Source organism: Cnephaeus nilssonii, assembly GCF_951640355.1.
Source record: "Cnephaeus nilssonii genome assembly, chromosome: 13".
Lineage (NCBI taxonomy): Eukaryota > Metazoa > Chordata > Mammalia > Chiroptera > Vespertilionidae > Cnephaeus > Cnephaeus nilssonii.
The window spans coordinates 19,417,053-19,430,709 of record NC_137084.1 but is presented as its reverse complement, the minus strand read 5'-3'; the positions used below and the strand labels follow the sequence as shown (position 1 = coordinate 19,430,709).

General features: G+C 48.3%; 2 protein-coding genes across 2 annotated transcripts; one reads left to right on the top strand and one right to left on the bottom strand.

Moving 5' to 3' along the window:
• The first annotated feature begins 1,469 nt into the window (after positions 1 to 1,469).
• On the top strand, positions 1,470 to 11,085 carry BTBD18 (BTB domain containing 18). The gene is made up of 4 exons (XM_079787104.1): positions 1,470 to 1,513; positions 1,994 to 2,069; positions 2,877 to 3,041; positions 8,711 to 11,085. Exons 3-4 carry the CDS (start codon positions 2,918 to 2,920, stop codon positions 10,720 to 10,722), a joined length of 2,136 nt encoding a protein of 711 aa, XP_079643230.1. The 5' UTR covers positions 1,470 to 1,513; positions 1,994 to 2,069; positions 2,877 to 2,917; the 3' UTR covers positions 10,723 to 11,085.
• Positions 11,086 to 11,281: 196 nt separating this feature from the next.
• SELENOH (selenoprotein H) lies at positions 11,282 to 13,368 on the bottom strand. Its single transcript, XM_079787103.1, has 4 exons — positions 12,990 to 13,368; positions 12,759 to 12,904; positions 12,524 to 12,654; positions 11,282 to 11,435 (listed from the first exon to the last, which is right to left on the bottom strand). The coding sequence occupies exons 1-3, from the start codon at positions 13,109 to 13,111 to the stop codon at positions 12,554 to 12,556; spliced, it is 369 nt and encodes a 122-aa protein (XP_079643229.1). The 5' UTR covers positions 13,112 to 13,368; the 3' UTR covers positions 11,282 to 11,435; positions 12,524 to 12,553.
• Between the last annotated feature and the right edge of the window lie 289 nt (positions 13,369 to 13,657).

The following is a 13,657-nucleotide window of genomic DNA, read 5'->3' as shown; positions in this document are numbered from 1 at the left end:
TGAGGGGGTAGAATATTTACATTTTTGTTATAGAACTCCATAGAATCACCTAACACTGTACTGGTACTCCACTGCTTAATCCCATCCTGGTTCCACACTAACAGCTGCCATAAACAAATATTGTTCTGCCTTCTGTTTCCTTTTATTATTTATTTTTTTGGCTTGCTTGCTTTTTTGTGTATCTGCATGCTGATCTAAAATCTATCCTTCTATAAAGTTTTATGTCCTTTCATGAATTTTCTCCTCTTCAAAATATGACAACTGCAACAAAAAAATGTCTCCTGTTCTCCTTTCTTTTTCTATCCTAAGAGCAGAAGCCTCAAACTAGGGAAAATATTACCTGACTTGGAAATACTCAGCCACCCCCCCGGCCTCTCCCCAATAGTTCAGTCAACTACCTCAAATCCTTTCTTGAGAGACTATTAGATATCAATAAAGACATATTTGAGCGAACTGTACTTCCTACTCACCCCTCCACGTCTTGTCCCCTTCTCTTAGGCGCCTTCCTTTCCTGCCTCCAGTTGGCCTCAGCAGGGACTGCTCCGTTTTAATTCCTCTCACTTTGTCATCAATGGCTTTGGATTCCTCCACTTTCATACGGCGCTGGACAGCAGGTGACATCTAACCAAGGCTAGGAGCCGGGCCTAGCACACACAGGGCAAGGACCCACTGTCCAGATTGATAACGTGGGTTGGCATTCTCGCTAAATGTTTATAAACTTGAGATCATTTAACTTTTCATATCATCCCTGAAAGCAGCTGTTTCCAGTCAGGAAGTGTTCTAAACAAACCATCTCTGGAAGGACACCGCAGACCACTCCAGACGGGAAGTTCTGCAACCCTCTCCAGTCAGCGGTTCGCCAAGATTTGGGGCTGAAGTGGAATCTGGGAAAAATTTGAATTCAGAAAGGAGCCCAGTAACCTTGTTCCTGGCCTTAGGAGTTGTCTGGAGGAGAGATGAGGGGACGACGTGTGAGGAGCGCCATCACAGGGACTATTTCCTCCATTAAGCCTGGAGCGATCTTAACAGGGCTGCCGCCATTTGCAACCTCTCCTAGGAGACTCCGGAAGTCTCCTTCAAGTGCTCTGGGGCCTACCCAATTGGAGCGTCCAGACCCTGTTTTCGGGGTGTTCGCTCAGCCAGGAGGGAGAAGCCGGCTACCATCAGAATTCCTCCGACCCCACCTCTCGCGCCGACCTTCTCCCCCCAGCTCTCAAGTACCTCGAGACTTAACCTCCCGCCAAAGTGCTCCTCCTCCTGTGATTGGCTGTCCCAGAAACCTTCGGCCAATGGGGATGATGTATCCCGGCAGACTAAACCAGAGAGCTGGGGAGGAGGGCGGACGTCGGCCCCACGACGCATGTGCGCGAGGGCAGCAGCGCGAGGTGCGTGGCGCCAGGCGCGCGGGGCCGCAGGTCCTCCCAGTCATCACCTCCCCGTGCATGAGGGTGCCCCGCAGGAAGAGGACGCCAGAGAGACGGAGGCTGCAAACGCCGTGCGGCCATAGCTGAAGGTGAGGGTGAACCCTGAATTCCGGCCTCCGGGATCCCCACACTCTATTCCCAGAAACCTTTGCGTTAAGGAGCCTCTCGTCAAAGGAGTTGGGCCAGGGCGCCTGGGCGCCCAGCTTTGCAGGGCCTTCCCTGAAGCCCTGCTTCTTACGCCAACTCCGATTCCCTTGGTTCCGGACGGGGGAGAGGAACCTCAGGCGATTCACCCACCTGTGCTGCTTTCTTGGATAACCCTCCCGTTGCGAGGCTGGACACTGGGAGGAAGCAAGCACAGAGAGGACAGCAGGGGCGACTCCTACTGCAGAGCCCGTTCAGGTTGGGTCTGGGGGCAAGGCGGGAGCTGGTGGGTTGGTAAGCTTCCCCAGGGCCTCAGTTTGGGCCCTTGCAACAGCTGCCAACCTCCTCCATCCGCATCTCTGGCTGGATCCGTATTGAACCTACCCTTTCTTAATTTACTTTTTCACTTTTTTCTTTCCTGATAGTTTGATGTTAACTCTTCTGATCATCAGTGCCACCTGACAGAAAACTGCATGCCAGGAGAGGAACACCAGCTGTGCAGTAAGTGTAAGGGGTTCAGGGCAAAAAGCTGGAAATGTAGTTAGCCTGAAGTCAGAGTATCCAGTTTGTTTTGGTTGGGGTAGAATGCTTAATTATCCCTGTCCATTGTTAGCCAGGTGATCAACTGGACTGACAAACCTAAAGGCCAGATTCTTTGCCCAATGGAATCGGGCTCGCTTTAATCAAGAACATCTGAACCATTAGGTAATGTCCTAATTTCTGTGCCCGACCTTCCCACCAACTCCAGCAGCTTTTCTTTACTGTGCACCCTCTGCTGGTTAGTGTGGTAGAGTGAGCTCAGAGAAGAGATGTATACACTTGCTAGAGAATTTTATATTCATATTGTTTCTTAAATGTTAAATTGAGGATTATACCCATGTAACTCTGGAGTGTGATGCTCAGGAAGAATATGAGTAGTCAGAACTATAGCTACTGTGAATGAGGAAAGTTCAAGGATAATAGCTACTATTTTGGGGGTGATAGTTATTATGTGCCAGGCACGCATAGAACTAAGCAATTTTACCTACATTGACTCATTTAATCTTTAAAACAACCCTAAGAGGTAACTACTGTTATCAGTTCCATTTCATAGATGAGAAAAGTGAGACTCGAAGTTAGTTATTTACCTGAGATTCAAATTGAGACTTATCTTGTATCTCCCTCATGAAACAACTATGATAGTCTTTCTTGAAATACCTTGGCACAATTTCTGGGCTTATGGATCCTCAACTTTCAAATTTTCCTGCCATTTCAAAGACAAAAAAAGGTATAAGCATAGTTCTGAAATGTATGTTCTTTTATCCACAGGAATCTGATCTGTGAAAACCTAGGTTTATTAATAGACCAACATGTGTTCTCCTGCCAGTCCCAAAATCATATACAGAAATTCCCGGTTCCTCCGGTTGGCTTTTCTGCAGCTGTATCACCAGCAACAGAGTGGGGTATTCTGTGATGTCCTTCTGCAGGCAGAAGGTAAGAGACTGCAGCAGGTCCTTGGATAACATTGTTTTGTTCAATGTTGCTTCATTACATTAAAAAGGAAAATAAAATTGATTCCCAGCTAGGCCACTGTCTGTGTGGATTTTGCACTTTCTCCCCATGCCCGGTTGCTAGTTTCCTTCCACATCCCAAAGATGTGTATGTTAGGTGAATTAGCATGTCGGAGTTGTCCCAGTCTGAGTGGGTATAAGAGTATGTTTGTGAGTGCACCCTATAAGGGAAGGTGTTTGTCCAGGGTTGATTCCTGCCTTGAGCTGCCTTATAGGCTTTGGCACCTACAACCCTAAAGTAGAATAAGCAGGTTGGAAAATAATTATGACTTGCTTTTATGAATCATTAGAGGCATGGTGCACGAAATTCATGCACGGGGCGGGTGGGGGGGGGACGGTCCCTCAGCCTGGCCTGCAATGACTCAAGTGTTCTGTGCCCAGCCTGGCCAGAGGCCCTCCGAGGCTGGACGCAGAATGCTTGCCTCGTCGCTGGGGCAATGACGCAAGCACCCCCCCTCCCCCTGCCACCCTGTGCCCGCTGCCCAGAGGCCCTCTGTGGCTGGGGTGGAACGCTTGCCGTGGTGACAAAGCAAGCATTCCGCCAGGCTGTTCACGCTGCCCGCTCTCAGTGGCTGCCCACTCGGGACTGGGGGACTCCAGCGGGGCTGAGAGGACTGGGTGCCGCCATCTTGTGGCTATGGGCACCGCCATCTTTGGCAGAGTGATGGTCAGTTTGCATATTCCCTCTTTATTAGATAAGATTCTTAACTGTACATATACCTCACATTTATTACAATGTTTAATATTGTAAGTGTCTTGGTTGTTCCTTATTTAATAGCTTGGTGGCATTTTTGTGACCAGAAATATGCTATAGAAACTTAACTCTTGTTTACATAATTAGCCTATGGTAAAATTAGTTTCTTTATAGTCATTTTGCTTAAAGTTCCAGTTTCTAAAAACCTATCAATGACATTGAGAACTTACTGTAGTAGGGACTCAATTGAAAACTCACCATAGAATAAGATAAAAAGACTTTAGAACCAGGAAGAGGAGGACAAAACCAAAAAAAAAAAAAAAGTGTTCTCTTGCCTTTGAGAACTATAAGCTATTTGTTAAAGAGCTGTTTGTTTTCTAGGACAGTTATATTTGCAAGAGTGAAAATGAGACTATGCTCTTTTTCCCTTAAAAAATGAAATTAGCCCTACCCAGTTTGAGTGGGTAGAGCATCAGCCTGCAGATCAGAGGGTCCCGGGTTCAATTCTGGTCAAGGGCATATACCTCGGTTGCAGGCTCCTCCCTGGCCCACATGCAGGAGGCAACCAATCAATGTGTTTCTGTCTTTCCTTCCCTTCCACTCTCTCTGAAAGATCAATGGAAGAATACCCTCAGGTGAGGATTAACCAAATAATAATAATTAATTGTAAAGTTTCTTTAAGTGTAGAAATTCTATTAAAACTTGGATAATATCATAATGGGATGGTTGTGAGTATTGAGTTAACATATGTAAAGCACTCAGAAAAGTGCTTTTAATATATTAGGTGATACTATTACATAGTTTCCTATTTTCTTGCCAACCTGTTGCTTTTTTTATTCTTGTCTTCAAATTTATGGTTTTTATTGTTGTTTGACCTAAAATACAGAGGTGGGCAAAAGTAGGTTTACAGTTGTTCATACAGAAAAACATATAACACAAGAATCTATCTTACCTTATAATAGAGAAACATGCAAATTGACCGCACCTCCGCTATGCCCACGATTGGGCCGGCAGGAGGCTGGAGGCGGGACTCGGGGTGGCATATCCGCCGTTGAGAAGATCAAGATGGCGGTGCCCAGTGGTCGGGCCCATGCCGCCGCTCCCGGGGGTGCCTGGGGCGATGGGCACCCCTGGGGGCGTGGCCGGGCCCAGGCCACCGCTCCGGGGGGTGCCTGGGGCGATCGGCACCCCGGGGGGGCGTGGCCGGACCCATGCCACCGCTCCCGGGGGTGCCTGGGGCGATCGGCACCCCGGGGGGGCGTGGCCCGGCCCCTCCCGCCCCTTCCGGGGGTCGATCGGCCACCTGGGGGGGCATGGCCCGGCCCCTCCCGCCGCTCCCGGGGGTCCCAGGGGAGGCTTTCCGGGCCTTGGGCACCAGCTGGGAGCCTGCACCGATCACAGGAAACCACTGGGGGTCGGCTCCTGTGATCGGTAGCAGGGACACTGGGTGCGGCGAGCCCAAGGCCAGGAAAGCCTGGGGCGGAGGCTTTCCCGGCCTTGGGCACCAGCGGGGAGCCTGCATGGATCGCAGGAAACCACTGGGGGTCGGCTCCTGCGATCCTTAGCAAGGATGTTAAGTGCCGCCGAGCCCAAGGCCACCGCCCGGGGCCAAGCCCCGACCCTGAAAAAGGCAGAAGGCAGTGGCCACAGCCAAGGCCTGGGTCCCTGGTGCCAGCAGAAAACTGGTGCAGGAAGCCAGGTGAATGAAGGTCTATTGCACGAATCTTCGTGCAAACGGGCTACTAGTATATATATAAAAGCCTAAATAACTGTTATGACCGAGCGGCTGGAATGACCAGTCGACCAGTCACTATGATGTGCACTGACCACCAGGGGACAATGCAGGAGCTGCCCCCTGGTGGTCAGTGCATTCCCACAGGGGGAGCGCCACTCAGCCAGAAGCCAGGCTCACAGCTGGTGAGAGCAGCTGCAGCAGCGGGAGCCTCTCCCGACTCCACCACAGAGCTACTGAGCGGCAAGCAGCAGCAGCAGGGCAGCAGGCCAGGATGAGCATGAGTGGTGTGGCACCCAGTCCTGGCTCAGGCTCCTCCCTGGCCACCTGCCTCTTGGCACACGGCTACATCCCTCAGGGGATGCCCAACTGCGGGTTTAGGCCCGATCCCCGCAGGCCAAACTGGTCTGTGGGGATTGGGCCTAAACCGGACATCCCCCGAGGGGTCCCGGATTGCAAGAGGGCGCAGGCCAGGTTAAGGGTCCTCTTTCTTACCCCCCTCCCCACGCCATCCCCCGTGCACAAATCCATGCACCAGGCCTCTAGTAAATAATATAAAACTAAGCTGTGTTTGGCATACTCACAATTGTAAACCAGCTTTTGGTCACCCCTGTATATATACCTTATTTCCACCTCTTCCCTTTATATTTGATATGTTAAATCAGCATGAGATTGAGCCTGGGAAAGGTCCAATACTAGGAGTCAGTTTACATTCTAGTTTTTTTAGTAACTAAGTGACAAATGGGCAAGTAACTTCATTTCTCTGGAGCTCAGTTTCATTTATAGAAAAGGATTTTGACAACCAGTATTGTATAGCACTCTACAGTTTACATAGTATATATTCTACTGTATATGTCTCTTATAACAGCCTTGTGAAAAAAATAATGTTATATATAAGGTAAATGAGCTGAGGCCCAGAGAATTAAGTGACTTGCCTGTTCGTCTCTTAGTAAGTGCAGAGTTGGGATTCATTCCTTAATTCAGAATAAACAAAAAAGTGTATTACCTATTGTATGCTAGTGCACTATACTGGCATGGGCATACAGTATATGTAAAGATAAAAGTCCTTCCTTGAAAGGAAATCACTTAAGGGAAACACTCAAATAACCAGTGTATTCAGGTAGGAGTGGGAGGGACAGGCATTCCCACGGGAGTGAGGGTAACTGTGTAGTATGATAACCAATTGGGGTAACTATTGGCTGATACAGAAGCATCTTTTACAGGCTTGAGTTTGGGGAATGGGGATTCAGGAGATTTTCTTGGAGGAAGTAACCCCCTATAGTGAGGTCTGAAGGGCAAACACAAGTAGGAGGAAGTGAGGAAAGGTTTTCCCCAGGCAAAGAGAACAGAATATACAGAGAATTAGAGATGTGACGAGTGATTTGTGAGTGGCTTCTTATGGCTAGAGTGCAGACTACAGGAAGTGACCAGAAATATTACTAGAGAAATTAGCAGCAGCCATGTGAGGTCTGAAGTGTTATACAAAGGAAGTAGGTCTTGTCCTCAGAACATTGGGAATTGTATTTATAGGTTTTAAGAAGGTCATGATCAGATACCTACTTTTAGAAACAGCACTCAAGCTGCATAAGAATTATTGGATTACTCATGGGCCCAGATAGGAGGCTGTTTTGTAATCCAGAAGAGGGGATAGTGGCCTGAACTAAGATATTGAGTAGATAAAGAATTTTTAAAACTTCTTGAAGTTGAGTATAGATTCTGTAATCAGCCCCACTCCCCAACCCCCAGTACAAATATTTTTTTGCTACTTACTAACCATATAATTGTAGGCACATATTTAACTATGCCAAAATTTACTCATCTATAATAACAAAGCTACTTCATAGGGGTCTGGTAAAGATTAAATGAATACTGGTAAAACCCTTAGAATAATACTTGGCATATGACTCAAAAATGACTTGCTTTTAAAAAATTAATGCTTAGCCCTAGTTGCTGTGGCTCAGTGGATAGAGCATTGACCTGCAGGCTGAAGGGTCCCAGGTTCAATTCCGATCAAGGGCACATGCCCAGGTTGCAGGCTCAATCCCCAGTAAGGGGCATGCAGGAAGCAGCTGATAAATGATGATTCTCTCTCATCATTGATGTTTCTATCTCTCTCTCCCTCTCCCTTTCTGAAATCAATAGAAATATATCTACATATTTTTAATATATATTTTATAGTTTTTTTACAGAGAGGATCAGGGACAGAGAGCTAGAAACATCGATGAGAGAGAAACATCGACCAGCTGCCTCCTGCACACCTTCTACCGGGGATGTGCCCACAACCAAGGTACATGCCCTTGACCGAAATCGAACCTGGGACCTTTCAGTCCGCAGGCCGACGCTCTAGCCACTGAGCCAAACTGGTTTCAGTAATAAAAATATATTTTTAAAAAATTGAATTAAATGCAGTAGGTAAGGGAGAACAAAGAATCAAAGATAACGTCAAGTGCTCAGGCTTGAACAACTGGGTGAATGTGATACTTTATTTTGAAATAAACAGTTTTAGTGGCATCATCAGCAAGCATTTGGTATTTGAAGCCAATGGAGAGACTGAGATTGCCCAGGAAGTGCCCATAAAGTGAGAAGGTGGTTCAGGACAGACCACTGCCTATTAGGCAGTAGATAGAGCTCAGGAGAGAATTAAGCTCTGAGTGTACATATCCAAAGGTCAGGAGAGAATTAAGCTCTGAGTGTACATATCCAAAGGTCATGCCCTTTCTATTAGATCACAAGCAGCTTCTATAACTTTTTTATATTCATGTGAGTCACAAAAATTTATTTAGCAAGTATTTGATCCTACTCTGTCCAACATTGGATATACTGCAGTAAGACAGTCAGTCCTTATATTTATTGAAGGTGGACGATACAGATTGCTAAGTGCTATGATAGCTGCAGAATACCTCTCTGTTCAGGAGCACCAAACCCAGACATGGGATAGAGTGGGGGAAGGCTTTTTGAAAAAAGTAATGTCCAAACTGGATTTTTAGTTAGCTAGATAATAGCTCAAGGTTCCAGGAAGGCAAAAGGGACATATTTTTCCTTCTACTTGAACTTCCATGGAGGAAAATTGAGAGAAGGAGCAACACATTTCAGTAGTAGTATCTGTGCTTAGCTCATGAACATGCCAGCCTGCATGAGATAACCAAGTGTTTGGGTTTCCCTCCAGGTGAGGTAGTCCCAGCCCATTGCTGTATCCTGTCCGCCTGCAGCCCCTTCTTCACAAAGCGCCTGGAGCAGGAGAGGCCAGCTCAGGGTTGTAAGGTGGTGCTGGAGCTGGGGGGCCTGAAGATCACGACCCTTAGGAAGCTGGTGGACTTCCTGTATACCTCAGAAATGGAAATATCTCTGGAAGAAGCCCAAGATGTGCTTTCTGCTGCCCGTCAGCTCCGCATATCTGAGCTAGAATCCCTTCAGCTAGAGGGTGGGAAGTTAGTCAAGGCCCCTCAGGGCCGAAGACTGAACCGGGAGTGCCTACAACCTCCAAGTGCTGCACCAATCTCTGCCAGGGTGGTGGCATCCAGCCACTGCCCTACTCCACTGCCTGTTACCCAGACTCCTTGTCCTCTTGGGGCAGTGAGATTGAAGTTGTCAGGGAAGGACGAGGGGCCCCAGGACAAGAGCAACCGACAGAATGCAGGGAACTTATCTGGCACTCTTCTGCTCAAGAGGAAGGCCAGAGCCTGCCCAGCTCCGGAAGAAGCAAGCTCTTTGCCATCAAGCCACAGTCAGGGATCTAAAGAAAATAAGAGTGACCCTGCCCTTGGTCCTACAGAGCTTTCCCCACCCAGCTTGTACCCCTCTGTGGATAAGCGACTATTGCCCAGAAAGATCAGGCTGAGTCGTTCACAGCTGTCACCTGATGTCTATACATCCAAGCCTTCCAGCATTTTAAGTGGATCCAGTTCAGTGCCAGCAGCCCCTGGCCGGCGTCTTTGGCGACAAAAGAGTATAAATAAAGAAGTGCTAGAGGACAAGCATACACCAGGGAGAGCTAGTCCTCTACAAAGCACCTCAAGCCCATCTGGTCTTGGAAAGATGGGTGGGAGTAAGAAATGGAGCCCTGAAGTCAGGGCACCTAACTTAGACTCTGCGGAAGAGGGGCAGGTTGGGAGAGTGAAGCTTAGGAAGACTGTTAATGGGACCTGCTGGGAGGTGGTACAAGACCCTCCCCTCAAAACCGCTAAAGATAGCCCTCATGTCCCAGAACCTGGAGACGAGCCTCCAGGAATTCAGCCATCCTCAGTTAACCAGCTAGAAATATCATCAACTAGAATAGACCTGTGTCAGGACTCCCCTGTGTCCTGTAAGTTACAAGACATTCTGCTCTCTGCTAGCCGCTCCCCAGACGACCAAGTGGTGAAGTCTGAGTTTGGATCCAGTCCAGAGCTGGTAGGGAAGGAACCTGGTTTCGATATTGACTGCACAGAGTCATATGCATTTGACACGGCTCTGCTAGAGCAGCCCTGTGAAGCCGAGGAGTACCGAATCACAAGTGTTGCTGCCACCAGTGAGCTGGAGGAGATCCTGGACTTCATGCTATGTGGCTCAGACATTGAGCCTCCTCCAGGATCTCTGGAGAGTCCCGAAGCTGAGGGCTGCAGGACCCCTAGTTATCACTTGACAGAAACAGGAAAGAATTGGATCGAAGGGGAAGAATGGTATTTACCAGACATGGAACTCTGGTCCAGAGAGCTAACTGGATTAGAAAAGGAACCTGTTGGTGAGAACAAAGAGACAATTGAACCCTTTAGCCCCCTTGTCATGCCCTCCAAGATTAGTGAAGGGGAGGTGCTTTCTGTAGGACGCTCTTGGACTCAAGACCAAGAAATTACCAGTTCCAAGCCACTGGATGGTCAGAGGGACAAACTTCTCCACATTGACTCCCTTGACCTTCCCCAAAGGTCCTATGGGGACCTCTTACCTCCCTGTTCTAACTGGGTAGAGACAGGGCTGGAAGTATCCCTAACTATGGAAGATGTGTTATACCCTGCCCTAGAACCAGGCAAGGAGGTACTTAGCAACTCTGAGCTGTTAGACTCACCTTCTGCCAGCCCTGAAGAGGAAGAGATTGATGTGGTAGATTGGACATCAGAGGGGAAGCTAGTACCTACCAATATTCCCTCCGTATGGCCAGACCCTTCCTCAGAGTCAGAAACAGAGGTAGATATACTAACCTAGTGGACAGGGAAGGCAGTTTAGGGGCACTGGGAGGATGGGAAATGTTGGCTAGCAAAAGTGGTATTGGCAGAGAGGCTAGCACATGTCTGCCCTCTCACCCTTGCTCTCCTTAGGCCGTGCTCTCCCCTCTCCAGGTTTTGGGAGCTGGGCAGAAATTTAGTACCATGGGTAGAAAATTATGAACTTGAACCTTCTTCGTTCCTTATAATCTACTTTACAGTGACAAATAGGTAGAATAATAAACTATGAGGTCTCCAACTCTAGTGTTTCATAGGTAATAGCCAAGGCCAGGTCTCCCAGGTTATGAGACACAGCGAATTCAGGAAAAATTAAGTACATCCTCTGTAGTAGTTCTGTCAGAGAAAATGTTCCAAAAGGCGTGAAGCGGTGCTGGAGTGGAACACAAAGTGTATGGGAGTGAGAGGACATTGTCCAGCACCTTAAATGTGGGACTTATTTATGAAACATACAAAGGGGACCAATCCCATAGGCTGGCTTTTATCCCTTACCATACAATTAAGTTTTACTTTAGTAGTCAAGTACTTTATTTCAACTTTTATTAAACCAAATCCAAGAACTTTTCAATGCCTTACTAGTGTTGCCTCACAACTGAACCATCAGTTCTGCAGGGGAAGAAACTATAGCTTCAGGCACATAACTGAAGTTTGGTCATGTCCCGTCATAAATGCTCCATCATCACCAGAAACAGAAAGCTGTGAAAATGAGAGAGAAAAAAATGTTAGTAAAGAGATCTAGCGTCCAGTGGTCGGCAAACTGCGGCTCATGAGCCGCGGTTTGCCGCTCTGTTGACTAAAGAGTTTACCGACCACTGCCTTAGGGAAAAATACTTAAAAAACATTTTAATAACGTACTAATGTCTTTAACCTCAAGTTAAAACTTCTGGGTCAGAGTAATGCCTTACGAAGTGGTCGGCAAACTCAGTCAACAGAGCAGCAAACCGAAGCTCGTGAGCCGCAGTTTGCCGACCACTTGATCTAGGCAATCTCATAGCCTGAGGAAGGCTTGTTCCTCCATCCTTGAACCCAAAGACTCAGGAGAGCTCAAGGATTGCATCCTCCTCCCACATCTCAACATCTCAAGGTTATGAGGCACATACCTATGACATGTGAAAGCACCGTATGAACCACTAGATATGAAAACAAGGACAAATTTAAGTGACTACAGTAATGAAGTGTTACCATATGCGACTATTAATAGAAAGACCCTACTAGGAACAAATAACACAAGAGGGTTGGGGTAAGTATGCATGAAGTTACACAAAGATTTTGCCAATAAAAGGGGGAATCACAACCCATACAAATAAACACGTGTCAGTGATTTTGTTTAACTCATAAATGAGGGTACTGGTAGGATTTACAGTCCACTTCAAAGATTCAAAACACTCACCACCAGGGGTGTGGAAAATGAAATATTTTACAAAACCGGCCCATACCCTCAGGACAATACTTAACTGCACCTTCAAAGGAATAAATTGCATTTCTTTAAATCATTTACATTTGTCTTTGAGCCAAGTCTTAGAACTTAGATTATGAAATAAAACCTGGAATTAATAAAGGGCACACTAGAAAGAACACAGTAAAAACAAACCAAAAAAAATGCTGATTTCAGTTTTTCCTACCAATATAAAGGGAAAGAGGTATTCCCAATAGAGGAAATACTGAGAACAGTTAAAGAGGAAAAAAAATGTAGCTCTATGAAATGCGGGGTAACAGAGTTGCTTCGAAAATATCCACACCAAGATCAACCCATCCCTCCCTAGACCGTCGCCCCCATTCCAAACCTCAGCATGAGGATTTCAGCCCAAGACTTCCTACGAAAGGTACTTCTTCAGCTTCTCTACGACTTCTTGCGGCTCCGGGAACTTGAGTTTGCGTGGGGGCCCCTTCTTAATCCCAGTCCAGAGCTCCACACCTGGGGAAGGACCGGATGAAGCGACGTTACTCTCCCGCTGTGAGACCAGCCCTTCCTCTCCACCGAACCAAGCCCTCTCCTCCCAGCCCCGGGCCCCCACTCACTGCTGCCGTCCGGGCGCAGCAGCGTCACCTCGAAGCTGCCCCTCCGGGGCTTGGCGGGGTTCACCTTCACCGGGAGCTCCGCGGCCTCTAGGCGCAGCGCCTGGCTCAGGGCCGCGGCGTTGCGCCCGTACACGCGTCAACTCGTGCTAGGAGACGAGGAGGGTCAGAGATCAGGGCTCCGGGTGTGCGACGCCCTCACCCCCCTTCTCCGTGACTCTCCGGGCCCCTCACCAATGCTCGATAACGACCGTCGCCTCCTCCACTTCCTTCTGGCCGCCAGCCAGCTTCTCCTGCTTCTCAGCTGCCGAGACCGCCGCCGCCTCGGCCTTCCGCTTCCTCCCGCGGGAAGCCATGGAACCCGGCCCGGGAACAGGGTGGAGACGCGGCCACGGAGCAGTGGACAGCCCCTCGCGAGCTCCAAACCGCAGGCCCCAAACTCCGCTCCCAGAACAAAACGTCTCCCCCGCAGCGGAAAGCGTGGCACACGTGGTCCGGGGCGGGACCTCCGGGCACAGCCACTCTGCACGCTGGGTAGGGGGAGCACCAGACCTAACCACCTGCGCCTGATATAAATTTGCTTAGTGAATTCATGAGGCACAGCAGGGACAGGGACAGGGACAGGGACTAGGTAGCTCTAAAATCAATCCTGGTTTCAGGTTTTTCTTTAACCGCAACCGCACGAGCGGCTAAATAGTCATAATGAACTCGGACACCACCACCTCCCCCCTCTCCCCCCAATTAAAACTTCTTCCCTGGGACCTATCCCGAGCAAGTCTACAATCTAAGGGGGTGCAACCCAAACTCTGGATTTAAAGAAACTGTTCGTCCCCAACTCTCCCCAATCCTGGGTACCAATGACTGGCATTTGGTGAAATTAATGAGAATGGCCTTTGAAGTTA

Excerpts from the sequence above, each read along its gene's own strand:
- BTBD18 (XM_079787104.1), top strand. The coding sequence starts at position 2,918 with ATGTGTTCTCCTGCCAGTCCCAAAATCATATACAGAAATTCCCGGTTC. Across the intron at positions 3,042-8,710 it reads TGTCCTTCTGCAGGCAGAAG|GTGAGGTAGTCCCAGCCCAT; the intron begins GTAAGAGACTGC and ends GTTTCCCTCCAG.